Source organism: Callorhinus ursinus, unplaced genomic scaffold, assembly GCF_003265705.2.
Source record: "Callorhinus ursinus isolate GAN/ISIS: 27379988/994484 unplaced genomic scaffold, GSC_fseal_2.0 scaffold12, whole genome shotgun sequence".
NCBI lineage: Eukaryota > Metazoa > Chordata > Mammalia > Carnivora > Otariidae > Callorhinus > Callorhinus ursinus.
Window position 1 is genome coordinate 50279096 of NW_027397074.1, and position 26210 is coordinate 50305305.

At 44.4% G+C, this 26210-nt stretch overlaps 1 protein-coding gene across 3 annotated transcripts in view; it reads left to right on the top strand.

Annotated features, from left to right (window-relative positions):
- EEPD1 (endonuclease/exonuclease/phosphatase family domain containing 1) overlaps nucleotides 1–26210 on the top strand; it is a 110536-nt gene that overhangs the window by 61070 nt on the left and 23256 nt on the right. For all 3 annotated transcript variants that reach the window (XM_073899073.1, XM_073899075.1, XM_025873148.2), the window contains exon 3: nucleotides 10914–10965. In XM_073899073.1, the coding sequence (XP_073755174.1) occupies nucleotides 10914–10965 (52 nt within the window). The remainder of the gene's footprint in view (nucleotides 1–10913; nucleotides 10966–26210) is intronic.

Here is a 26210-nt window from a genome sequence, read left to right on the forward strand (position 1 = left end):
TTGATATCCTTGACTCTTCAGCAGAGAGTAAAATGTCCCAAAGCCAGGAGGAAGAAAAACTAATATTGTAGCATACAAATCATCGCATCAGTCCCTGAATACTCTTTAGCTTTGGAATCTGCAGTTTGTTACAGCTATGTCTACGAGGAGAAACTTGGAGGTGTAAGTAAAATAATGTCATAAAGGCTTAGTGCAGTACCTGACATCTCGAAGACACTCCGTTAATGACATCCTGTTTCTCCTGTTCATTGGTTCTGTCTGCAGTTCAGTCTGTTCCTGTGTCTTTTCTTCCAAATTCCCCATGAATAAAATTGCCCAGTGGACAGGAGCTTTATCTCCTACAGTTAAACCAGGCTATTAACTTTCTAATGGGCTTTCCTGTGGGGCCCCAGACCTTAGATTAGGTTAAATATTTCAGCCTTTTAGAAAGTGGCATGAAGTAGGCAGTTTGCTGCTGAGAAAAAAAGTGCAGGTATGGGAAAGTGATTCCTAGTCTCCAGTTGGGAGCCAACCTCACTTCCACTGTTAGCTTGTCCAGTCTTAGGTCTGACCATCTTCAGCTGTTTCCAGTGAAAGTCAGGCTTCCTCACTTCTGGTCATGCCCCTGGTTTGTGCTTGAAGCGATTTCTAGAAGGTCCCATCCTGATTCTACCCTGTGGGCACCCTGCCAGGTGCTCAGCAGCCCTGAGGCCTGACGCCCCGGGAGCCCTGAAGGATCAGATCAAACGTAGGGAAGTGGATTCTCTTGTGGATACTTTTCCTCACTTGGAGGATGAAGAGCCCTGAAGTTTGAGGAAGAGCCAGTCTTTCCATTTATTGAACAAGCCAGTCACTAAAAACAAGAGACCGGACATTATCCTGCCCTTCAGAGACCCCATCTCTGGAAGGTTTGGCTCAGATACCCATGATGAGGCAGAAAAATAACAAAACCTCACAGGCCAGCAAAAACGGAGAAGGAATGACAAATGGTGGAAACTTGGAGGCGTCAACAGGTGACAGTGATGAGGTGGACAACACGGGGCTCGGGGAGCCTACCCAGGGTGTTGCTCATGACACAGAGGGCCACCAGGAGGAGACCTCACCTCACCACCACCCCCTTCAACGCCTGCCTGAAAAACGGAAAAAGTAATTTACACCCTTTTCATCATTCATTCCTGACTCACACACTCAAAGCAAACTCCAGCTGGTTAGTCTTTCTTTTCTATCCACAGCTACTAGCCTCAGCTACTAGCCTCTAGCTGGTTAGTCTTTCTTTTCTATCCTCAGCTACTAGCCTCGGATGTGGGCCCTTCTTCATAGGGCCGTCTCTTTGGGTATTTTCCCCATTGCCAAGTAGGGAAAAAAACATCAGACTATAACCAGATGGGAAATAGGGGGAAACTGGCATGATTTCAGTGCATTCTAGTAAATCTACTCCCCAAAAGCAAAGTGCTACAAGCGGGGTGCCCTGGCAGCTGCACATGTTGGGAGACAGGATGCATTCTCTCTTGAGTTGACTGAGAGCCTCTGAGGAGGGGGTGAATCTCACTGGAGCAAAGGTTCCGAGTTGGCCGGGAGCTGTGCCCTCAGCCAGTCCCCTCCCATAGCAGGTCGAAGAAGGAGATCCATCCTTTATGCAGGTGAGCAGAAAACAGATCCATTGTCAGTCTGCTCATAATGTCTGTTGAAAATCAACCATTGGTCAGGACAAACCTTTTCTTATTTAAGATGAATAAAACAAAAATAAAAGACTGTGGAAAATTCCTGCAGAACAAAGTAAAAGCAGCAGCTTCCGAAGACCCAGAAAATCATCTATAGCAGGTCGTAAAAGAGGATGTGGGGGAAGTGTGTGGCATCCTCCGCATACTACAAAAAGACATGGCCTCTCTGGAACAGGGACAGAAAAACATAAGGAAAGAATGGGTTGGTAGGAAAAGGCAACAGAAATAAAATTTTAAAAAGAGATGCAGTGAATTAGGAAAGGTTTTGAGGAAACAGAATTCCGCAACAGAACTAAAACCCAAATTAGCAGGAGTATAAAGAGTATTAATGTGTGGTAGGCTGAAAAATGGCCCTGAAAAGGTATCCGTAGCCTAATCCCTAGAACTTCTAAACATTATGACCTTATATGGCAAAAAAAAAAAGATGTAGCAGATGTGATTAAGCTAAGGACCTGGAAAGATGGGGAGACTATACTGAATTGTCCTAAGTGCAATCCCAGGTGTCCTTATGAGACAAGCAGGGCGAGATTTGCTAGAAGAGAAGGCGCTGTGATCCCGGAGAAGGAGACACGATGCGGGATGCTGGCAGCCACTGGCAGCTAGAAGAGGCAAAGAGAGAGAGAAAGGGGGGGAGGGGCAGAGGGAGAGAAGGAATCTCCAGGAGACTCCCTGCTGAGCATGGAGCCCACCGTGGGGCTCGATCATATTCCCCTCTAGAGCCTGCAGACGGAGTGGGGTGGTCCCAACACCTTCATTTCTGCTCAATAATACTGATTGGAGATTTCTGGCCTCCAGAATGGTGAGAGACTGAATATGTGTTGGGTTAAGTTACCAACTTTGTGATAATTTGTGAGAGCAGCCCCAGAAAACTAGCACAAATGGTATGGGAAATCCAGCCAGTGATATAAGTGGAGGGGAAGAAAAAAACCAACCTTGAGAAATGATTCTGGAAAATACAAGGAAGGAAGAGAAAAATAAGAGACAAGGTTATAGATGTGGAAGACAGAACTGACAGCCCCTATTCAGATTATTGGTGTTGGTGATTACTGGGATCAGTGCTCCGGCATCAGCTACCTCCCTGAGCTGTGGAGAGATTGGGTCTGAGTATAAGGTACTCACTCACCATGTTCTGTACACTGTCAGCAAAAAGAGGCCCACATCTGGGCATAGCCTGGGAAACATAGAGAATAACAAGGACAAAATGGGGGGAAATGCATGAGAATCCAAGCAGAGAAAAGAGTAACAAAAATCAGGTTGACTTTCGGCTGGTTCTCTGTAACAGGTCTATGTCTCTATAAGCTGTTGGAAGATTAGAACACCTGGGAGTTTTGTGTTGTCTTGTCTTTAATTCAGATATGTGCCTAGGCCCTATGTCACTCCTCCCTAGGTGGGGTCTGGAAATCTGACACATTAAAAGTTCTTCTGATTATCAAGTAAGTTGGCAAGCCAGCTCTGAAGTTTTGGGGGTTATGTTGTAACCCAGCGATTTCACACTCAGCTGAGTTGTCTTTTGTGTATGAGGCCAATCAGAAAGACATTCTCGAACATGCAAGGGCTTGGGAAAACATACGAACGTGCTCCTTACTTTAAAGCTTATTTTAAAGATATGTTGTAGAAGTTCAAAAGATAAGGCAAAATATTGCTCAAGAAGAGGTAGCACAGGGGCACCTGGGTGGCTCAGTCGGTTAATCGTCTGACTCTTGGTTTCTGCTTGGGTCATGAGATAGAGCCCCACGTTGGGCTCCATGCTCAGCGGGGAGTCTGCTGGAGAGTCTTTCTCTCCCTCTGCCCCTCCCCACCTTTCTCTCTCTCAAAAAAAAAAGGAGAAGAGGTAGCACAAGCCCTGGAATCAGTAGAACTAGCAATGTGTTATGTTAAGTTTGGTAATCAAGCAAACAGGAGTGTCAGAGATTGTTCTTAAGACCAGCCATAGAATGGAGCAACAACAATGGGACTGTACTCTGGATCTAAACTGTAAGGTATTGTTAATGAGATCAAAAAGGGAACGGGAGATAAAGGTTTGTTGTGCTGCTTGTCTGGAAATAGGTTGGTAGAACAAAAAGTTGTTGATTTCTTTATTCTGATTTTTAGAGAAGTGTTAATAGCTAAAGAAAGGGCCTGAATAATATTAGTACCAATATCCACCATTGACAGTGGTTTACTCTGAGCTAAACAACGTGCTAAGTACTTCCCCTGTGTCATCTATGGTCAAGGTCACAGGGGTGGATGCCAGATTCCTTCCCTGCCTCCCACCTGCTATTCTTAAAGTTCTTAAGATCCGGCAACCAGTAGGTGGGACAGCTTGAACCCAGGCAGACCGACGGCAGAGCCCTTCCCTAATCCCCCTACACTAATATGAAAACTTAAAGCTCCACACTGGGAGATCAAAAAAGAAAAGAAAAAAAGTTCTAAAACTACTCAAACCCTGGGAAATAGAAAAACATCGTAAAGTAGACCAAAAAAGACAATGAATAGATTTTAAAAAGCAGGAAATGTACAGGGTACTTCCTTTAACTTCAGTACATTAGAATCATAGAAAATGCAAAACTATACAATTTAAAACCCAATTACTTAGAGATAGAAAAATACAATCCAAAGAACTGTGGACTGGGGCGCCTGGGTGGCTCAGTCATTAAGCGTCTGCCTTTGGCTTGGGTCATGATCCCAGGGTCCTGGGATCGAGCCCCGCATCGGGCTCCCTGCTCAGCGGGAAGCTTGCTTCTCCCTCTCCCACTCCCCCTGCTTGTGTTCCCTCTCTCGCTGTGTCTCTCTCTGTCAAATAAATGAAGAAAATCTTAAAAAAAAAAAAAAAAAAGCAAAAACAAAAAAACAAAGAACTGTGGACTCCAATAAGAAACCAAAATGGCAGCTTCAGACTTGGTGGTAGGTGACAAGAAGGCTACATAATGAAATTTGAAACAGGGACGAATATTTACATAGAGAATGAATTTTTATTCATGGCTTATATATATATAAGAAACCTGACTCAAGAAGGTAAATCTCTAAAGAAAACAATGGAAACTTGGAGAATGGAATTAAGGTAAATGTTGACCTGCTTAATTAGAAAAAAAAAATGGTAGACTTGATAAATCCTGGACCTAATGTTTTCGGATGACCAACAGAGTAGACTGATTTCTCACAAATCTAATGTTTTCAATGAGAAAAAATATCTACACACATTAAAGAACGAGGAAGAGGACATAACCACAGAAGCAGAGGTTGTTTTTAAGTTAAAAATGATCACTAGTACCATTCTGTGCTCAAACCTTGAAAATCTGAATGCATTGGGCAATTTTCTAAGAAATTTCTAAGAAATGGAAATTACCGTAATTGATTCAAGCAGCTGAAAACCTGAATAGAACAAAAACCATGGGACTGTCATCAGAGAAGTTTCCTGCCCACTGTTTGGCACACTAGTTTTCTCTAACCTGCCAAGAACCGCCACCCAAGCTAAATTCCATGCAGATTGTTCTGGTGCTGATGTAGTTCAGCACTTGGCTTTGGGAGGGAAGGATGAGATGGCGAGCGTGTGTTTGGCAGCAGTGGGATGAGATGCTGAAGAGGACATGTCTGAGAAAAGCAGCGCCTTCCCTGGGAGCCTGCCTTCTCTCTGAGGTGTGCGTGCTCACTAACATCTGGAGGCTGATGTCCGCTGTGTTTTCGCAGCCCCGAGCTAATGGTGAAGAAAATATAGCCTCAAGGAAAACAAGTCTATATTTAACATCCATGGCATCTTCTAAAATTTGTTGATCAAGAAAGAACTCTTCCTTCCTTGGTTCAGGGGAAGTTAATGTGGAGCTTTCCTTCAAAGAGAAAGGAGAAGCATCCAGACAAGTGGGTTGACCTAGTTTCTGAATTCGACTTTGGTGAAATGTCCGAGGTGGCCCCATGTCCTGCATGGGGACGTATGGATAGAGAGAGTCATTGTTGCCTGTGGCTGCTGCCTGTGATTCTATCTTCTCTCCAAATTCTGCTCTTGGACACCCTGTCCCTTGCTGGAAGCCTGTTTTCCGTGTCCCCTCTGCCAGGTCTCTGCTGCTCTTGAGGAGATTCAGATCTTGTCCGCTGAGGATGCAGGTGGAAACCCCTCCCCACTTGCCTGGTTCCCAGGCCCGGAGATTGTTTGGGCTGGTATGCTGGGTGCAGAGCTCTGGTCACGCTGACTCCACTCTTGTCCCCCACTCATACCCCACCCCACATTCACACCAGAGCCGTTTTATATGTCTATTGGGCATCTTCTGTGTCTTGGGCTCCCGATGACACCACTACCCTAACTCATCACTAGCTACTCCTTACCATCAAGATACAGTTCAGACTCCTTCATATGGCTTAACAAACCCTCTAAGCAGGTCTGGCCCCACTTGTTTCTGCAGAATAATCCTTCAGTACCTACCCCTCCCTCCAGACACTCCTGTGATCCCTGGTCTGTGTTCAGCTTTGGGGGCGGGGGTGGGTGTCATGTTCACTCTACCCCCTGGTTCGTTTGCTCATGCTTTTCCTCCCACTCAGTTTCTCTGCCTTGCAAGCCCGTAGGTGTCAGCCTAGAAGTCACTTCGCATGGAGCCTGCCAGCTTTGTGTAAGGCCCTTCCAAAGAGCCTCATGGTACCCTGTGTTTGCCTCTTGAGAGTACATCCTGTGGCTGATGTATGTACCTGGTTCCTCCATTAGACTCAGAAGTTTGAAGGCAGAGGCTGTGTTTGCTCATCACTGTATCCCCAGGGCCCAATAGTGCCTGGTGCATAATACATAACCCGTAAATATTTTATCCATGCAGTGAATGGATGGCTCTGCCATGTTATATATATATCCTTTATGCATTTACCGAATGCTGCTATGTCTCATGCACTATAATGTGTCACTTCATAAGTGCAGGGGAAACTCAGTGCCAGAATCCTCAGAAAAAGGGAGCTGAAGTGAATTCTTGACTCCAGTGCTCCTTTAGGCTATCATCTGTTTGGGCCACATGAGTTTCTGCACAGTTGGGAGTTTGGCCTCTAGGTGTTTTTGCAGCACCCATAGAGCTATCTTCCTCTTATCTGCCTCTTTTCTGCCTTTTCAGGGGCCATTAAGGTTCAGTCTACAGCTCTGAGCCACCCCAGACTGCAGGGGGTGGGCCTTCAGCTTCTGTCTCTTCAACTTTGCTGCTTTTCTTTCCTGCTTTCGGTGTCTGCCTGGCCCTTTCCCCATCGCCACCTCTACTTCCTTGATAGACCTCGCTCTACCAGGCTCTATCCAGCAGAATAAGACCTCTGCCCTCAACGAGCTCACCTCCTTGTAGCTTAGTTAAGCAAGCATTAATTGCATGCATCCTCGGTCTACCCAAGTGTTGTCCACTTCGACTTCAGAACTTGTCCTTAAAGTTGTCATTTTCCTAAGTAAATCACCCCTACCAGCTGCTTTTGTGTTATTATTTGCCTCTGTTCTCAGTTGAGTGCTGAAAAAGAAATTGCTTGTCATTGAGACTTCTATCTGATGGAAGCTCTGCTATTTTCAGAGGACGGTGACCAAGCCCCAGGCCACCATAAAGATATGCCGTCTTTAGTCCAGCTCTGCCAGGCCACAGAACCCAGGAGGGTCTCAGGGGCACACCTCCCCGGGCACGGGCCCAAGCAGAATCCTAGCCTCTGGGAGGGCAGGGACAGTATGTGTTCATCTTGGTCACCCTGATGCCTGGCAGTTTCTGAAATATGGGAAGCATTCAGTTTACATTCATGGAATTAGCAAAAGGCCGGAGGAAGGGAGTGAGGGAATGAGGAGCAAAACTGGCACAGAGATGAGGGCAAGAAATGAGAGGTGTCAACTGGAGGATTTGGTGAAGGGGTGTGTTGCTCCTTCGTATGAGTGACATTTTGTCCCAGGGACTCTCAGTATCAGATTAGAAGAATCTGATAGCATAAACACTGAAATAAATACTCCAAATTTGGAGCGTTTTCAATAAGGGAAGAAATAACATTAGGGTAGTTATATAACAAGAAACATCTCCGAGACGCTTAAAGATTATAGCTCTAAGGAGGAAGAGAAACCCCACAGCTCCCTGAAGAAATCCAATGTTACAAGCAGCTGGGGCAGTAACTTCTTATTACCATGCATTGTTTCCATTTTGAAACTCCAGCCATATAGATTTGAGTGTCTTTCCTTCTTCTTCCTGTCTTTTCTCCCCCTACCCCTAAAGCAATCTCATCTCGCATTGCTGCATTTGAGTAGTGTGGGAATGCCCCCCCTTTTTTTTTCTGACCCCTCCATATGTTAATACTCTTTGGCATTGGTTTTAGAGCAGATATTAAATCTGCTTTTATGTTTAATGTCATGTGCCCCCTTGAGTAGATTGGTTGGGTCTCACTGGAGTGTTGAGAAGGATTCTGAAGCTGCGTCTAAGTTACATGGGGGCAAAGTTCATGGGAAGAGGTGGAGAGGGTTGGAGAGTGGCACTACGCATGCCACGTCCCCATTCAAGAGGAAAGTCAGAGCAGGGAGCAGCATCCTTCAGGCTTTGACTTAAATGAGAGTCAATGTCTTCATTTCATTTTCCCTTAGAGCCTGAAACTGGTCGGTTTCCGGCTCATGTTCTACAATGGCTTGCATGTAATATCTTTGCAAGCAGGGAGAAAAAGAGAGTTGACGATCTCAACAGTGTTTAAACCTTTCCTCTAATCGGTTGATGTCTGATATTTGATCCTGAATCGGACTTCAAGGCCACGGACGGGGGTAGGAATGAGAGACTGCTGAAAAATTTCCCCTGGTAGAACTATTTTCCAGTGGTTATTTCAGAAGCAGTTTAAGCTTCTGAAACTCGAGCTCCCCCTGGAAACCCCTAACTGAGCATGTAAGTTGCCATCCAAATCGGTGGCCTGGAATTTAGATTCATGGGGAATCAGAATGTGCTGAGGAGTAGCAAGGAGCATTGACCGGCCACCAGGCACGTCCCATTAATGGCAGGCATGTGCACAGAGGCACGCAGTGCATGTCACTGAGGGAAAACATACACAGTCATCTCGTTGGAGGCATTCTTTTTCAGAGGGAGAAACTGAGGCCCGGCCAGTGAGCCAAGCTAGATTGCATTAGCTGTAATACCGACTGCGCCCTGCTAGTTGGTCAGTAAATGTTCCTGGACTACTTTCCATGTACCAGTTACAGACCCTGCAAATGGAATGGTGAGAAGACCCTCAAGCCCCCTGCCACAGGGAGCTTCCTTGCTTTTTGGAAGGGACAGACAACAGCACCCCAACAAATCAATGCTTTAGGGGACTAGCAAGTGCACTGAAGAAAATAAAGTGTGATGATCAGGGATGCTGCTTGACCTCAGTGTCCGGAGAAGGCTGCTTGGAGGACGTGGCATTCACATTTGGCCTGGAATGACACAGTATGCCAGAGTCAGTGTTGTAAAGATCTTGGGCAGGACCCAAGCCAGACGAACAACAAAACCAATGTCCGAGAGATGAAGGAGAGTCAGTGTGGTTGGAGCAGAGGGAGTGCCCAGAGTCCTGTCTTTTAGCTCCGATAGTTGCGGAATTGTTAGTGGTGGTAGTGTCTCGTAAGCTTTAAAACTGTTATTGTACTTCCTCGAGTTGCTTTTTTGTAAGCCATTGCATTTGGTTGGATGTGCTTGCTTAGTTGTACGGAGAGATTACGAAGAAATCTGTAAATTAAGGTGAACCTTATCATGAGCAATAACCCCTTTGGAGGGAGGCTCATCAGGTGGGGGGGGTGGGGACATTTCTGCTCCAGAGAACCATGCAGTTTGGTCGGAGGTAGAGAATGCAGTGTCCAGTGACCATAAACAGATTGGTTCAGTGGGGAGAGAACATCATGCACCATCAACAGCTGACCTGCTCCCTAAACAATCTCAGTGAGCTCTCGTGCTTCCTCCCATGTGCGGATGACTCCAGCCTTGTGTCCACAAACACTTGAAAAGCGGCATGTCATGAGGGGGAGGTTACCTTCCTTGTAAAACCCACATCCACTTCTGAATTCTCGTGTCAGTTGCTGGCTACAGTCCGGGCTCTGGCCCCTAAACTGGAAACTGGCGAGTTGTGTACTCTCCACACCCCTGCTCTGCCCTTGGTGCCTTTGCCTCTGCTGCCCCTCTGTGGGTCGCCTTTCTCCCGAGTCAAGGCCAGCCCAGACCCTCCTCCAGGAAGCCTTCCTTGTTCTCTGCCGGGGCCCGTCCACTCGGCACCCTGCATCGTGTTCTGGCTGTGGCCAGAACTGTGGCCTCCAAGAGGCTGTGAGCTCCTGGGCAGGGCGCATGTCCCAGTCTTTGTGTACCTTTGCCCACCTGCACACAGTAGGGCTCGGTCACTGTGTGGTAAACGGCTGAGCAGGCCGTTCATAAGCAGAGATTTTAGTTATTGGCTTGTTAGCATCAAAAGGACATGAAGGGAAGATTAATATTGAATACGGGCAACTATTTTCTTCTTTATATTCCTCTGAATATATGCAGCAAATATGATTTTTAGAATTTTTTATGGTGAAATGTACATAACATAAAATTTGCTATTTTAACCATTTATGAGCATACAACTCAGGGGCATTAAGTACATTCACATTGACGTGCAGCCATCAACACCATCCATCTCTGGAACTTTTGGTCATCCTAAACCGAAACCCTGTACCCACTGAATAACAGTTCCCCCCTCTTCCCTCCCCCCCCACCGCTGGCAACCGCCTTTCTACTTCCTGTCCCTTTGAATGTGACTGTGCTAGCTATTTGATAGAAGCGGCATCAGACAGCATTTGTCCTTTTGTGTCTGGCTTGTTTCATTTAGCATCATGTCTTCATGCTTCCTCTATGTTGTAGGACGAGCCAGAATTTCCTTCTTTTTCAGGCTGAATAATAATTCCACATTTGTATGTGTGTGCCACATCTTGTTTACCCCCTGCATCCATTGATGGACATTTTAGTTGTTTCCACCTTTTGACCACTGTGAACATGGGTGTGCAAATGTCTGTTCCAGGTCCTATCTTCAACTCCTCTGGGTATATGCCCAGAAGTGAAATTTCTGGATCCTATGATGCAATCAGTTGTACAATTTAGAAACATTTTTAATCGTTCTGAAATGGTCATTTCAATTCAAAGCAAAGGTTACTTTAGATGGGGCTCAGCAGAAATGCAGGCTATGTCAAACTTTTGTTCTCATGGGCTAGGGATTGGCTGATGCTTGGTGACGTGAAATGATTTGTTTTCAAGCCCGGTGTCAATTTTTTTCTTACAGCATCAAGCTTCTAGCTGTGCAGGAACTACTTGACAGAGAGGCCTTGGAAAAGGTAAATCTTTTGTTCTTACTACCCCACATTCACAAACTTAGAGCAGAGTGCCACACACAGGAAAAATTCAACTCCTTGTCACCAAAGACAGCACTTACTGCAAAGTGGGTATATGAACCATGCAAAATTTTCATCCAGACTCCCTACATGGCTCATATCCTGTTACAAACTCAGTGTTGCTTGGCTCCTTCATGGTTGTGTTGAAAGCAGAGGCAACCTTTCTTTTCCTTTCAACACCAGGCACTGGACCAGACTCCATGTTGGCCCCTTCACTCCATTTCTGCTTGTGGGTGGTAGTTACTCTCTGGGCTTGTGGATGGTGGAATGGAGGCCCGGTGAAGTTAGGTCACGTGCCCAAGGAAAATTAGCTAAGCAGCAGAGTAGAGATTTGAACCCCACGGTTCCATTTCCCAAATCAGTGCTTTTCCTGTTTAACAGGCAAGTTCATGAGTTTGGCCCTTTTTAGGCTATTTGTGAGGATTAGGAAACTCCCTCCCCACCTCAAACTAATGTTTTGACTATGCTCCGGAAGGGATATCCAGTGTTTCAGCTTTGTGTGATCAAGTCAAGCATGCGGCTGGGGATCCTTTGCGGGTTATGAGTTCAGGTTCTGTGTGCAAGGTGGTGTAGGCTCTGGAAAACAGATCAGGCAAGACCAAGAGTCACCTCTTGGGCCTCCCAACTCATACCAAGGTGCTCCATCTCTTCCTGAGTGTGTAGCTATGGGTGCTAATTAGAATCTATAATGTTAGCGTAAAAGGAAGTGGTTAGAGATATAAACACTCAAGAAATATTATTTTATTTATAGGATTTTAAATGTTTGGATTAGTGGCCAGTCTGCTGGTTGGCACTGAAGCAAAGTCTTTAAGCACCAAGCAGTGATGTGCAGGGAGGGGTCTGCTGAGCACTGACTCTGAATTTAACATTCCTTCAGGCTCATTTTCGTCCCAGGTAGAACAGGAATGTTGCTGCTCACCTGACCTCAGAGAGACAACATGAGAACCAACGGAGTTCGTGTAGTGGAAGGGCTTTCAAAAATGCCAAAGCACTCGACACATATTAATTCTTAATTACCTGTATTAATTCTTAATACACATCCAGCCATTAAAATGCACGAGGCTCTAAAAGATATCCTTGGGCCTAATGGCAATGTTGGATATGGATCGTAGATTAGATTAGAAAGTATTATATCAATGTGAACTTTCCCTGACGTCGATAACTGACACGTGTCAGAGAATGGACTTATTCTTAGGAATTATACACTGATGTGTTTAGGAGTAAAGGGGCATGCTGTTTATAACCTCTTCTCAAATGAGTCAGAAAAAACTAATGGAGATATGTGTATATATATATATGAGCCAGAGGGAGAAAGAGCATGCATAGATGATAAAGCAAATGGGGCATAGTGCTGACAGTTGGCCCTTCTGGGGAGAGGAGCATATGAAGATTCTTTGTGTGTTTTTGAAACCTTTAAAAATTTACCTCTCCAAAAACAATTTTCTTCTCAATATTCTCTACAGTTCTTTTGTTTTACTCCTTAATTAACTATTTTTTAAAGATTTTAATTATTTATTTGACAGAGAAAGACAGCGAGAGAGGGAACACAAGCAGGGGGAGTGGGAGAGGGAGAAGCAGGCTCCCCTCTGAGCAGGGAGCCCGATGTGGGACTCAATCCCAGGACCCTGGGATCATGACCTGAGCCGAAGGCAGATGCTTAACGACTGAGCCACCCAGGCGCCCCTGTTTTACTCCTTAATTTAAAAAAACCTCAGAAACCATCAGACAGAGCTCATAAACGTGGCGTCCATGTGCTAAGCTATATCCGTATCATAAAAACACAGACACTGAGAGTATCGATTAGGTCTTTCAGCTGTGTTAATATTGGATTTGGAGAAGCCGCATGGGCAAGCCAGTTTGGGGGTACTAACTGCTGGCAGAGAAGGGGGTCAGGGCTCGCTATGGGTTGAGCCTGTCTCCTCCTTCCTAACTGGGGCATCCCGGGTTACTGACCCTCCTGTGCTTCAGTTCCCCAGTCTCTAAAGTGCAGATCTTTAGCATCATCCCCAGTTCACAGGGGTTTTGAGAAGATGAAGTAGACAGTCAATGTAAAGGACTTAACTCTGTGCCTGGCGCTCGGTGACCCCCAGAAGTTAGTGGCTGCCCCCGGTGTTCCCCCCCACCCCCTCCTCCCTCTTTCTCACCAAGTCCAACAATGGTTTTGTATTATTCCTCCATCTCCGTACGTGACAAGTGGAATGACTTATGAGATGGTCTAAATATGCACAGAGGCCAGCTGGGAGCCAAGTTCACTTAGTGTCCTGCTTCCTTCCTTCTTTTGTTCGTTCGTTTGTTCATTCATTCATTTATACCAAGGCCTCTCTTGAGCTTTCTATGTGCCAGGCAAGTAGCAAACATTTTTAGGAAAGTCCAGAAGCAACCAGTTGACATGAACTTGGTCGTCAGTGTCATTTTGAGGGACACATCATACATTACCTGGCATCGTATTATTTTTTGCAGCAAGACTGGACCAGTTCAAATGCTGGAATAAGATAGGTTCCCAAAAAGCCTCATGATGTATGGGTTCCCACCCACCTGGACAAGTTAGAGAACCACCAAGAAAAGTTCTTAGCAAACTGCAGGGCTTTGCTGCTCAAAGTGTGGTCTGTAGATCAGCATCATTGTAAGCTGGTTAGAAAAGCAGAATCTCAGGCTCCTCCCAGACCCCCAGAATCAATCTGTATTCTAACAAGACCCGTTGAGTTGTGTGCACTAAGGTCCAGGAAGCTATCCTGAGGATAGCATTTATGATCCACCATCCCTGCTGTTGATTCACCCATCTTAATAGAGAACCTCTGAGGTGTCAGATATTTGCTTTATCAGTTAAGCTTTTTTTTTTTCGCCAAAAGAGAAGCAAACATCATCATTCTATTCGTCAGAACCCAGTTTTTATCTTTAGTTTTCCTGCTTCTTCCTTTCATTTAGAAAATAATCTTATTTAATTTAGTAGGTAGAGCCAGAAAGCCTCCGTTTAGACACACGTCCTGCAAACCTCAAACCTCTTTGACTGTCTTTGGAGCTGGGCTTCCAATGGCAGTCTGCTTTTAGGGTTTGCAATGACTGAACTCCTGAGACTCTGCCACGGTGGAACTGGTCCCCCTCCAGACACAGTCCCTGTTTCTGCAAGGCCCCAGAGCCGGCTCTGGGGAGGATCTTTTGTCGGAGAGCCAAGGTCCCCTCCAAACCTCACCCCTGTTTGGCTGCTGGACCTGGCAGGGGACCTTCCTTGGAGGCCCCAGCCCTTTTCTTCATGCATACAACTGATCTCTCTGGTGCCCTCCCACCCTAAAACACTTGGGTTTTACTTTCTAAACGATCCCTGATTGTATCGTGAATATGGGGAAAATTCTTTTTTCCATACTCTGTTTTCTCATATTTTCTCTGCTTCCCTGTCCCAGTGGTTCTTACTGGGCTTCCGGGGCCTTTATGGCTAACATCTGCCCTACTCAGCATTAAAACACACTTCCTGGGGAGATGTGAATGGTGAGCACGTGCCCGGTGACCCTCACACACTCGGTAGGGTTCCAGTTTTTGCCTCTCCTAACACTGCTCCTCTTAAGTCAGGTGCAGTAGATTGGGGTGGAGGTTAGGGACCCCTGGGGGGATTAGGTCTCTGAATTTCTCTTCTCTACAAATACTACAAAAAGTCATTTCCTGGACAAGTGTCAGTCATTTGTCATATATTTAAAAAATAACCTATAAACCATACAATTAACAAGCTAAGTTTCTCTACCAATTTCTTGTCTTAAAAAAAAACTGTTGGAACCATGAGAATATTACTTAATATGCATACATGTCAGGACATGTGACATTTCGCTGACAAAATGTTTTGGATTTCACTGGGCTTTGTCATCAAGCATCCATCAGGTGCCAAGAGTGAGGACTGGCTCTGAGAAGGATGCACACCATCCTGTTCTCTCCGTTCTCTCTGCTTTAAGTGCAGGACGCTTTTGTTTTTCTGAACTTAAGGCACGTAGACTTGTTTCCCAGGCTTTACAAACGGGCCCATCTAATGCCTTTAAACGTGGCATTGCTTGAAAGGAAATAAAAATATTGGTACAGCTTGATTTAGTAAGATCATTTTTCAGTGGCCCTTTCAAATAGCTTCCTGCAAAGCTGCAAACAATAGTTTGGCCGTTCACTCCAGCTGGAGGTCACCCTGTTGCTGGATGGGCCAGAGGGCAGAGCACCAGCTGACCCAACCCGGATCCAATCTGCCTGAAAAGCTGCCTGTGTGAGGTTCAGGCCACCCAGCACATGGCCATCGCTGTGCTACCCCCGCCCCGGCCTCCACAGGCCATGACTCAGCCATTAATCACAAGCTGGCTCAGCCCACGCTCTGTCCCCTGGAACCCTGGCTCGGAGGGTGCCCAGACTGGGGTTGAATCCAGCTCTGATGTCTACTGGCTGGAGGATCTCTTGGGCAAGTTATTGCTCAGACTCGGTTTCTTTTTAACATGAGGTGAGCTCACAGTAATACCTACCTCCCTGGGATTTTTTTATGAGAATTAAGTGAGATAACGTGTGAAATAAAAGAAATTATGTATAGAGTGAGCACTGGAGAGATGGTGGCTAGTGCTGTCCCTGCTACTGAGATTATTCTCGTTGTCACCATCACCATCATCACCATCATCACTGGGGGTATAGCTCAGTGGTAGAGCATTTGACTGCATCACCATCATCACTGATATCTCCTTCTCCTCCTTTCTTGAGAAGCCCAACTTGAGATTGAGCTGATGCCATTAGAGGACATTGAAAAAGGAGTTACCACCCCTGCCCTCCCCCCGTTTGGCAAATTGTCCAGGACAAAAGGCCTGCCAGTCTTCGTGCCTGCTCTTGGATATTTTCCCTAGAATTTCAGCTTTGAAGCCCGGCTCTGAGTCTAGTTTTCCTACAGGTGGAGAAGATGATCCCTCAGACCTCTTTTGGCACTTCACGTGGGAGATGAAGTGTATACATTGCACCAGCGAAACTAGAAAAATTGAACTTGATATTCGCACGTGAATGGCTAGTCAGGGACTTTTGCAGCTGGACCCTAGTGATTCAAAGTTAGTAGCTTCCTGGGAACTTCCAGAAGGAAATAAGGGGTAAATAATAGTCACGTCGATGTGTATGAATAACCTAAGGATGCTAAGTGCTTGTATCTATAGCTGGTGACTGGCTTTCATGAACATACGCACAGGTACACACACAAGCTTTAGCTCTAACATTATATGCTTTTGGGGTGTTTTTTGCTGTGATTTGGACTTCCAGTTAATTTAGTTTGTGCAGCAATTGAGTACTTAACACTGTGCCTAAGTTGTACTGTATACCAAGGGGCATACAGTTATATAAATACATTTGAATGGCTTATATAAAATCTCAGAATGCCAGAGTTGAGGGAAACTGTTCAAACCATGGACTCTAACCCTGTCATCTTTCAGACAGGACATGGACGCTGAAGGAGCTGAAGTGTCGTCTTGACCCAGGGCCCATAGCAGTTGTTAAGGAACCAGGAGTGACCCCAGAGGAAGGGGCTCCATTCCAGACAGCCACTGCCTGTCTCCCATGATCTCATTTAATCCGGACCTTAGCTTTCGCAGACTTTGTGGAAGCTTCTATCTCTGCATCTTTGAGGAGTGGGAGCTGACCCAGAGTGTCAGTCCCTGGCCAGGTGATGGAGAGCTGAGACTCAGGGCTTTTAACAGTATGACTTGTAGTGAAACAGACGCAGGCAGGTAGTGTTTGTCTCCCCGAGCCCCCTTGGGTCCAGCAGGGGAAACAGAGAATGTGGGCTGGGGGTTGGAGGAGGAAGCTGTTGGAGGTTCAGGGCTCTGGATGTGGACAGGACCAGGGGAGCATCTGAGCGTGGTGTGAGGGCTGTGGGGGTCTGCAGGCCTGCCAAGGGGGGGCAGTGGAGAACATGCAGCAGACACACCCTCCACTTAGACTCAGTGTCAACATGAATAGCTTCGAGAATCTTAACATAAAGTCCACTTAAAAATACCTTTTAAAAAAATAGCACTCTGTCTTCATTTAAAAATATCAGAATGAGATTCTTCAGCTCCCTTGGTTTATTTTTTCTCCCATGCCTGGTCCTTCTTGTACTCTGAGCCTAATTCAAATGCCATCTTGAATGGTCAATATTCATGTGTCTGTTACTTTTTTTTTTTTTTAAGTGGGTTGAGGCAGATCAGTGTCTAAGCGTGATTAAACTCATTGTAATCATGTTTCTGGCCAAATCCTTTCCTGCAGGCAGCTGGTTACCTTCCTGGAAGGGCCAGGAAGCAGAAATGGAGACCCCTGTGAAGGTCAGGCTCCCCCTGTTGGCTCTGTGGAGTCTGGCTCAGGCCCACCGCCGGCAGGGGGGACACATCCACCCCTTCACCAGCTCAGCTTTGCCAACTGCACACTTGGACCCCACCCCCGTCTGGAAAGGGCTCTTGGCTGGGGTACCCCCCACCCCCCAGCACTTCAGCTGCCAGAAAATGGAACATCTTAGTGAATTATGGCCCAGGCTTCACAGTTCATTTAAAAAAAAATGTATTTTCTCTTTATTCTTTTAGAATCACCAAGATACTATGTAATTTTAGGGGCTCTCACTACCTTTCTTTCTTTATGAAAAGATGTATATGAAGTGAGCAAAAAGTAGAGTTCCAAATAGGGCTCTTAAACCCCCTTTAGCTTCCTTAGCTATCAAAGAGACACAAATTAAACAAGAGATTCTTTTAAATTTGTTACATTAGCAAAGTTTTTTAAACAACAGCATAGAATGTTGACGTGGCGATAGAGCCGGGGCCCCCATTCATTGCTGGGCAGGGCTGGTGATGAGGCGCTGTCCTTCCATAAGCTCTTGGGCAGCATGTTTTATCAGCCTTTGAGATGCCCCTACCTTTTGGCCAGTGATCCCATTCCTGGATGTTTATCTTAAGGAAATGATCCATAGGGGCGCCTGGGTGGCTCAGTCGCTAGGCGTCTGCCTTCGGCTCGGGTCATGATCCCAGTGTCCTGGGATCGAGCCCCGCGTCGGGCTCCCTGCTCCGCGGGAAGCCTGCTTCTCCCTCTCCCACTCCCCCTGCTTGTGTTCTCTCTCTCGCTGTGTCTCTCTCTGTCAAATAAATAAATAAAATCTTAAAAAAAAAAAGGAAATGATCCATAAAAACAGAAAACAATAAACGTGTCACATCATGCTTTCTAATTATGAATAATGAATGGCAGTTCAGTGCTCCGTGGGAAGGGAAGGGGTAAACAGCCTGTGGTGGCCGTCCCCAAACCTGCAGTGTGTGGCGACTTGTCCTACTTTCCTCTTTGCCTCTGCCCTCTTTCTCTTCTCTCCTGTACTTGGAGTTTCCTGTGCCCTGCACGGTCGGCCTTCATCCTTCCTCAGCAGTCCTGAACCCTTAGGAGCCTGGTCCCTGGCCCAGTTCATTGACTAAATCATGGCTTACCCTAGCCAGCTTCTAACCCAAAGCATTTTTATTTAAACTTTTTTTTTCTTTTTAAAAAATTGGGAACTGATTTTATATAAAACTTAAAAATTTTATAGGCAGTTATCCATTTCTGGTCATTTCTGTATAACTGTTTCTGTTTTTGTAATGAATATATAATGATTTTATGTTAACCAATGTTTCATAACATTTTGAAGCCATTTAGATACAATGCTAGGAATTTGGGAGTGGGAAAAGGAAAGAAATCCTATCTGAAGCTTGTCTTGTCTAGGTGAGTCTGAACCCACTGCCGCCTTCTACCTGTGATGGGTTGTCCCTGGGGCCATTCTTCTTGATGGTTCCATTACTTTGCCTACACACTCTGAATTCATTATGTCTTCATCTCCTAATTGGTTTTGTATTTATAGAGGAAAAAAGGAGAAATCTCATATCCATGTGGATTGCAAGCTCAGGCAGAGGCCAACACGAGGCCTATACCAAGAGCAGAAAGATCATTTCATTCAGCCTTCAAAGAGGAAGGGGACCTTGAAAACTCACCACTCTTATGTTTTGCTATGAATTGTATCATCATCAACTTGAGAGAGTTTGCCTGGCTTCTCGTAGTGGCTTATAAATGATGGGCCGGAAAAATGAACTATTGGGACTTCATCAAGATAAAAAGCTTTTGCACAGCAAAAGAAACAGTCCACAAAACCAAAAGACAACCGACAGAATGGGAGAAAATATTTGCAAATGACATATCAGATAAAGGGCTAGTATCCAAAATCTATAAAGAACTTATGAAACTCAACACCCAAAGAACAAATAATCCAATCAGGAAATGGGCAGAAGACATGAACAGACATTTCTCCAAAGAAGACATCCAAATGGCCAACAGGCACATGAAAAAGTGCTCCACATCGCTCGGCATCAGGGAAATCCAAATCAAAACCTCAATGAGATACCACCTCACACCCGTCAGAATGGCTAAAATTAACAAGTCAGGGAACAACAGATGTTGGCGGGGATGTGGAGAAAGGGGAACCCTCCTACACTGTTGGTGGGAATGCAAGCTGGTGCAACCACTCTGGAAAACAGTATGGAGGTTCCTCAAACAGTTGAAATTAGAGCTACCGTTCGATCCAGCAATTGCACTACTGGGTATTTACCCCAAAGATACAAATGTAGGGACCCGAAGGGGTACGTGTACCCCAATGTTTATAGCAGCAATGTCCACAATAGCCAAACTGTGGGAAGAGCCAAGATGCCCATCGACAGATGAATGGATAAAGAAGATGTGGTATATATACACAATGGAATATTATGCAGCCATCAAAAGGAATGAGATCTTGCCATTTGCAACGACGTGGATGGAACTGGAGGGTGTTATGCTGAGTGAAATAAGTCAATCAGAGAAAGACATGTATCACATGACCTCACTGATATGAGGAATTCTTAATCTCAGGAAACAAACTGAGTGTTACTGGAGTGGTTGGGGGTGGGAGGGATGGGGTGGCTGGGTGATAGACATTGGGGAGGGTATGTGCTATGGTGAGCGCTGTGAATTGTGCAAGACTGTTGAATCACAGATCTGTACTTCTGAAACAAATAACGCAACATATTTTAAGAAAAAAGAAAAAGAAGATAACAGGAGAGGAAGAAAAGGGGAGTATGTCAGAGGGGGAGACGAACCATGAGAGATGATGGACTCTGAAAAACAAACTGAGGGTTCTAGAGGGGAGGGGGGGAGGGGGATGGGTTATCCTGGTGATGGGTATTGAGGAGGGCACGTTCTGCATGGAGCACTGGGTGTTATGAACAAACAATGAATCATGGAACACTGCACCAAATCTAATGATGTAATATATGGTGATTAACATAACAATAAAAAAATTAAAATAAATGATGGGCCGGGCTTGTGCACTTGTCTAGTCCATGATTTAAACATAGTGTGTCCATGTTAATATTTTTCCTGTGCTGACTCTTGGCTTGAGATTCCTTCTTTCCTCTTCAAGAGGGCATCTGGAGGCTCTAGTTCTGGAAATAGCAGAGTAGCTTATATCAGTATAGCCTTCCCTCAGATAACAATAATCAACCCTGGGTAAAATGCAGACAACTATTTGAAAGCACTGAGAGCTTCTGAAAGCAGGCAGACATGGGCGAGCCATCAACCCTGGAAAGAAGGAGGCAGCCCTGGGTGAGATCCGTATCTGTTTGGCTTTTCCCCTGATTGCCTTGCCTGGCCTGTGTGTTCAGCTAGAGTTCAGGCAGGAGATCTTGAGGGGGGAATATCACGAGTCTTCTCTCTTTTTCTTTTTTCTTGGTCAGTCTAGCTAAAGGTTTCTCATTTTTTGTTGGGCTTTTCAAAGACCTTTAGAGTTTGTTGATTTTCTCTGTTATTTTTTATCTTCTATTTCATTCAGTTCTGCTCTGATCTTTCTTGTTTCTTTCATTCTTCTTGCTTTGGGTTTAGTTTACTCCTTTTTTTTCCCCCTGGTGTCTTCAAGTGGAAGCTTAGGCTATTGATTTGAGATCTTTCTTCTTTGCTAAGATGAGCATCTACAGCTATAAATTTTCTTCTAAGAACTGCTTCGATGACTCGCATAAGTTTTGGTATGTTGCATCTTCATTTTCATTTATCTCAAAGTATTTTTAGTTTGCCTTGTGATTTCTTCTTCTTTCCTCCCACTGGGAATTTATAAGTGTGTTGTTTAATTTCCACTTATTTGTGGATTTCCCAAAATTATTTCTGTTATGGACTTCTTTTTTTTTTAATTTTATTTATTTATTTGACAGAGAGAGGCACAACGAGAGTGGGAACACAAGCAGGGGGAGTGGGAGAGGGAGAAGCAGGCTTCCCGCTGAGCAGGGAGCCCGATGTGGGGCTCCATCCCAGGACCCTGGGATCATGACCTGAGCCGAAGGCAGATGCTTAATGACTGAGCCACCCAGGACTTCTAATTTTTTCCCATTCCACAGTGGTCAGAGAACATGCCTTACTTGACTTCAGTCCTTTTAAATGCATCGAAGCTTGTTTTATGGCCTAGAATATGATCTATTCTGAAGAATGTTCCATGTACAATTGAGAAGAAAGGGTATTCTGCTGTTTTTTGGCTGAGTGTTCTGTAAATGTTTATAGGTCTGTTTGGTTTATATTGTTGCTTAAGTCTTTTATTTTCTGTTAATTTTCTCTTTAATTGTTGAGACATTATCAAAACATTATTGAAAGTGGGGTGTTGAAGTCCCCAACTATTGTTCCTTCCTTCAGTTCTGTCAGTTTTTGTCTCGTGTATTTTGGGGTTCTGTTATTCGGTGCATATATTTATAATGGTTATGTCTTTCTTACTGAATGACTCTTTTAGTATTATAAACTGTCCTTTATCTCTAGTAACAGGTTTAATTTTAAAGTCTATTTTTCTAATATTAGTTTAGCCATTCCAGCTTCCTCATGGTTGCTGTTTGTATGATGTGTCTTTTTTTTTTTATCTTTTTACTTTCACCTACTTGTATCTTTTAATCTTAAGTGCTATCTCCTGTACCCAGCATATAGTTGGATATTGTTTTTTACCCAATTTGAGAGTCTCTGCCTTTTGATTGGGTTATTTAATCCATTCCAATTTAATATTATTATTGATATGGTTGAGTTTACAGCTCCCATTTTACTTTTTGTTTTCTATATCTTACATCTTTTTTTGTCCCTTTCTTCCTATTTCACTGCTTTCTTTTGCATTAAGTGAGTATTTTCTAAGGTAGCATTTTAATTTCCATAATGATTTTTTACTCTGCTTTTTGAGTTATTTTCTTCATAGTTGCTGTTGATTTTACTATGTAAATCTTAACGTATCAGATTTATACTCACTTCTTTCAGAGTGGTACTAACTTAATTCCAATGAGAGATAAACACATTACTCCTGTACAGCTATATCCCCCCTTCCCCTTTTTGAGCTGTTGTTATACATGTTACATCTAACGACTGTACTACAGACCCAACTGTATGCTATTATACTCATTACTTTATATACCTGTATGTCTTTTGAAGAAGATGATGAGAGAAGAAAGGAGAACAAGTATCTGTAGCATTAGCTACATTAACCTTCTTATTTACCATTTCCATTTCACTTCATTTGTTCCTGTGGATTCACATTACCATTTGGCATCGATTTCTTATTGGCCTCATTATCTTATATGTATATACAAATGGGTGGATGGATGAGTGGGTGGGTGGATGGATGAATGGATAGATGGATGGATACATGGATACATACATACTACATGCATACATACACAGTTGGCAGGCAGACAAATAGAACATACCAGATTGCCGTATAAAAATTTATTTACTGCTATGAGTCATGGTCAAAAATATTTGAAAACTGCTGTCCTGCACTATTTGTTGGCTTGGAGGAGGGGAAGAGGCTCGCTCTGGGATTTTTTTCAAGTACTCGAAAGGCTTGCACTTAGGTATATCCTGAGCACTTTCCCCTCTGACCTCGTTAGTCTCTTGACTCTATGTTGCTTCTCAACAGAGAGAAAACGTGCTCGACTCACTGCATTCCCTTCAGAATTGTTGTATGTAGCCACCACCTTGTACAAACACTCACATTGCCATGGTGACAGGAGTTACATGCAACTTCCTGTCTTATTTAGTCCACCCTCAAATGCTTCTGTTATCAGGAAATGCTAACAATGAATTGGTGCTGAGAACTTTCAATTCACTTTTTTAGAGAATTCTGAGACTTTTCATGAATGATTCATTCATTCATTTCTTGAGAGCATGACTTTGTACTTAGCAAGGTGTGGGTTGGTTTGTCATTTTAAATGAAACAGAAGGGCAGGCAGGTAAAACTGTTTTGCTCAATTGCTAAACATTTATGCTGGGTGTTCTCAGTGGGTAAAATTATCCTGATGAGCTGGTCACCAGGGCTTGTTTTGTCAGAATTAATTCAGTGGAGAAATCTATCAAATTGTTAACTACCCATTTAGAATGAGTAATTCCTACAGCTGATAAAATATTTTTTTTATTAACCTTCAGGAGGCATTGAAATGGTGAGCTTGGGCCTTAACAAGATTCCAAACTTCTCAGAAAGCATCCAACCTGCTTTCAGAGATTTTGATCTATCTTGGTAGAATTTCAGAAGAGTGTACTGACATCCCTTATGAACACAGCCCAAGACCACTTTCTAGATCCTAGACCTGGTTTCTCCTCCACATTCTGACTGTGCTGCCCAGCACTCCTTGCCTCACCCCCAAATCTGTCCCATCTAACTCTCGTCCATGAGATGCAGACCCATTTTCACAGGCAGAGTTAATTAGGTTGGAAGAAGTCAGCCAGAGAAAACAAAGCAGCTCCCCATATATGAATTATTCTAAAATTACCTGCCCTCCTAGTTATCTGTCAGTGACTTCCTGTACCAGTAGCCAGTCTCAAGAGATTTATTTAAGTGGCTCTGTAGAGTCATTACTGAGACACAGAGCATCTTCCTGATGTGTCCAGCCCTCGGTATCCACAGGAATCAGAAGTGCCTAGGACTAAAGCAAGATCCCCAGCATTTATAAGCCAAAGAGCTGAACTTGGAAGGGAAAGTGACAAGCTCTGGTTTTTGGCCTGAATTTCCAGCATTTGCACCAGCTCCAGAGATGGGGGTAGGAGCAGTGGGCGTAGATCAAAGCCTTCCCCCGCTTGATTACAAAATTATGAGACTGCTAATCTTCCCTCACAGGCAAGACTTGTCTTCCCTTCCTCTCTCCATCTGGCTGAAACCTCTCGTTGAAGAATAAATTGCTACATATCGATTGTGCATTTTATTTCTCATTACCCAGACATCCCTGTTATGCACTTAGTCTGTATGGCTATATTTGTGAATAAGAAAGGAAGAAGTAACGAGTATTTTTAGGCTTCATTTCAGGATGTGGCAGGGACATTTTTTTATGTTGTTTTTGGTGTTTAATTTATTTAGCAACAGCACTTAATTTGCTTTTATTTATGAAAAAAATGCAACGTGTGTGTGTGTGTGTGTGTGTGTGTGTGTGTGTGTGTGTGTGTACGCACCAGCACGTCTTCTTCCTGGATAAAGTTCAGTCCAGTTGACTGGTATTTATACAATGGCTAGAAAAGTGAGATTTCTAGAAAACTTGAAAGCAGAGAGAAAAGTTAAAACATAGAAAAGGGTTATTTGGTCTCCATAGTTGAATTTTGTTTCCGTCCTTCATTTATAGTGTTAACAGATAACCTTCTAAGACGCAAAGTGGATCACATGACTCCTCTCCTTGTTCTTGCTTCAGCAGGAAGCTGAAGGGCATAGTGGGGTCCCATAGACAAGGGTATGGGTCCTGGCTCAGCCCCTTGCCCTCTGGGTGATCTTAACCCCTCCAGCCCCGCATTCCTTGTTTCTCCAGCCATGGTGCAGGTCTCATCAAGCCACGTGTGTAAAGAGCAGCGGTAGTGTTTGGCTCACAGTGAGCTGTTTTGGTTACAACCCATTCACGTGGACATCTCTTGGTGCCCTGCAGGACGCTGTTCTGGCATCCGTGGCATGGCCCTTGCCTGGTGTGCAACTGGATTTTTGTACCACTTCTCTCTGCCCTGTTGGCCTTTATTCCACCCACTCCCAGTAGTTTGAAAGGAGCTGGAGAGCCTGTCAAGCTAACCTCAGGCAGTTAGGCTATTTTTAAGTGCCTCTGGCCAAAAATGTAGCGGGAAGGGAGGTTGACTAAAAGATAGTTTGGGGCTTTGGCTTTCCATTTCTCCCATTAGCACAGAAAACTGAGAAGGGATGAGTCTCAGGACATTCTCCAAAATAAGAATGCTATTTCACGATCCGCCACCTAGAGTTCTTGCTGCCAGAAATTGCCTGGGGGTGACAAATCGCCCATCTCTCCATCCCTTGCTGCCCACGCAGAAAAGAACAATCAAATATATGTGGTTTGCCCTGAAATAGTTTAGGAAATATGAAGGCTTGAAAGTGTAGGATTTGGCATAATGCAAATCAAAATAAAATAAGTCATGAATCAGTAATACTTTCACCCACAGCTTTGAAATCTTTACTTTTATGATTATTGCTGCTAAGGACGGCAGGCTGCATAAACACCATTTAGAATAGCTGAAGGCTGGCATTTTATAAGAAAAATGGCAACCAGAGCAATTTCCCTGAGGGTCCATAACAACTAATTTTGTTGTTTTGTTTAATGTGACGGTTCCTAAATAACTCTGGCTTCTTCACAGGAATGCACAGGGAAGGGCTGGGAGCCTTGCAGCCTAGACTGAGTCTAAGAGTGAATGAGTTGTCTGTGTTTAGGGACTGAGAAAAATCTAATTCTGGGACTGAAAAAAAGATGTGGTGTTCTCGTAGGAGGGCAGGGATGGGGAGCTAATGTAAACTGTGGCTTTGTTCTGCTTCTCTTTGGATTATTTTCTTTGGATTTAAGTACCTAAATAATGGTCTCCTACCCTCTTGTCTTGGCTTTTTCTCTTCTCCCATCTTCCTTTTCAGTGTCCCTACCCTTTCTGTTGCCATATCTGAAACCTCAGAAGTAAAAATACCCTTATTAATAAATTGTACCGTGGGATGGTTTTGGGGGTGTCTAGAGACACTCTTTTCCTGATCTATACACATCTTACCCATTCTTTGAGCCTGTTCACCTGAAAATATCAAAAAGGGAAGGAGATTCTAGAAGGGAAGAGCTATGGTTGGCTACACCAACATGGCTTGTCTTGTTGTCATTGTACAAGCTTGGGGCAGATGCCCTTTTGCTTATAAGTAAAATGTGGTAACATATATGGAT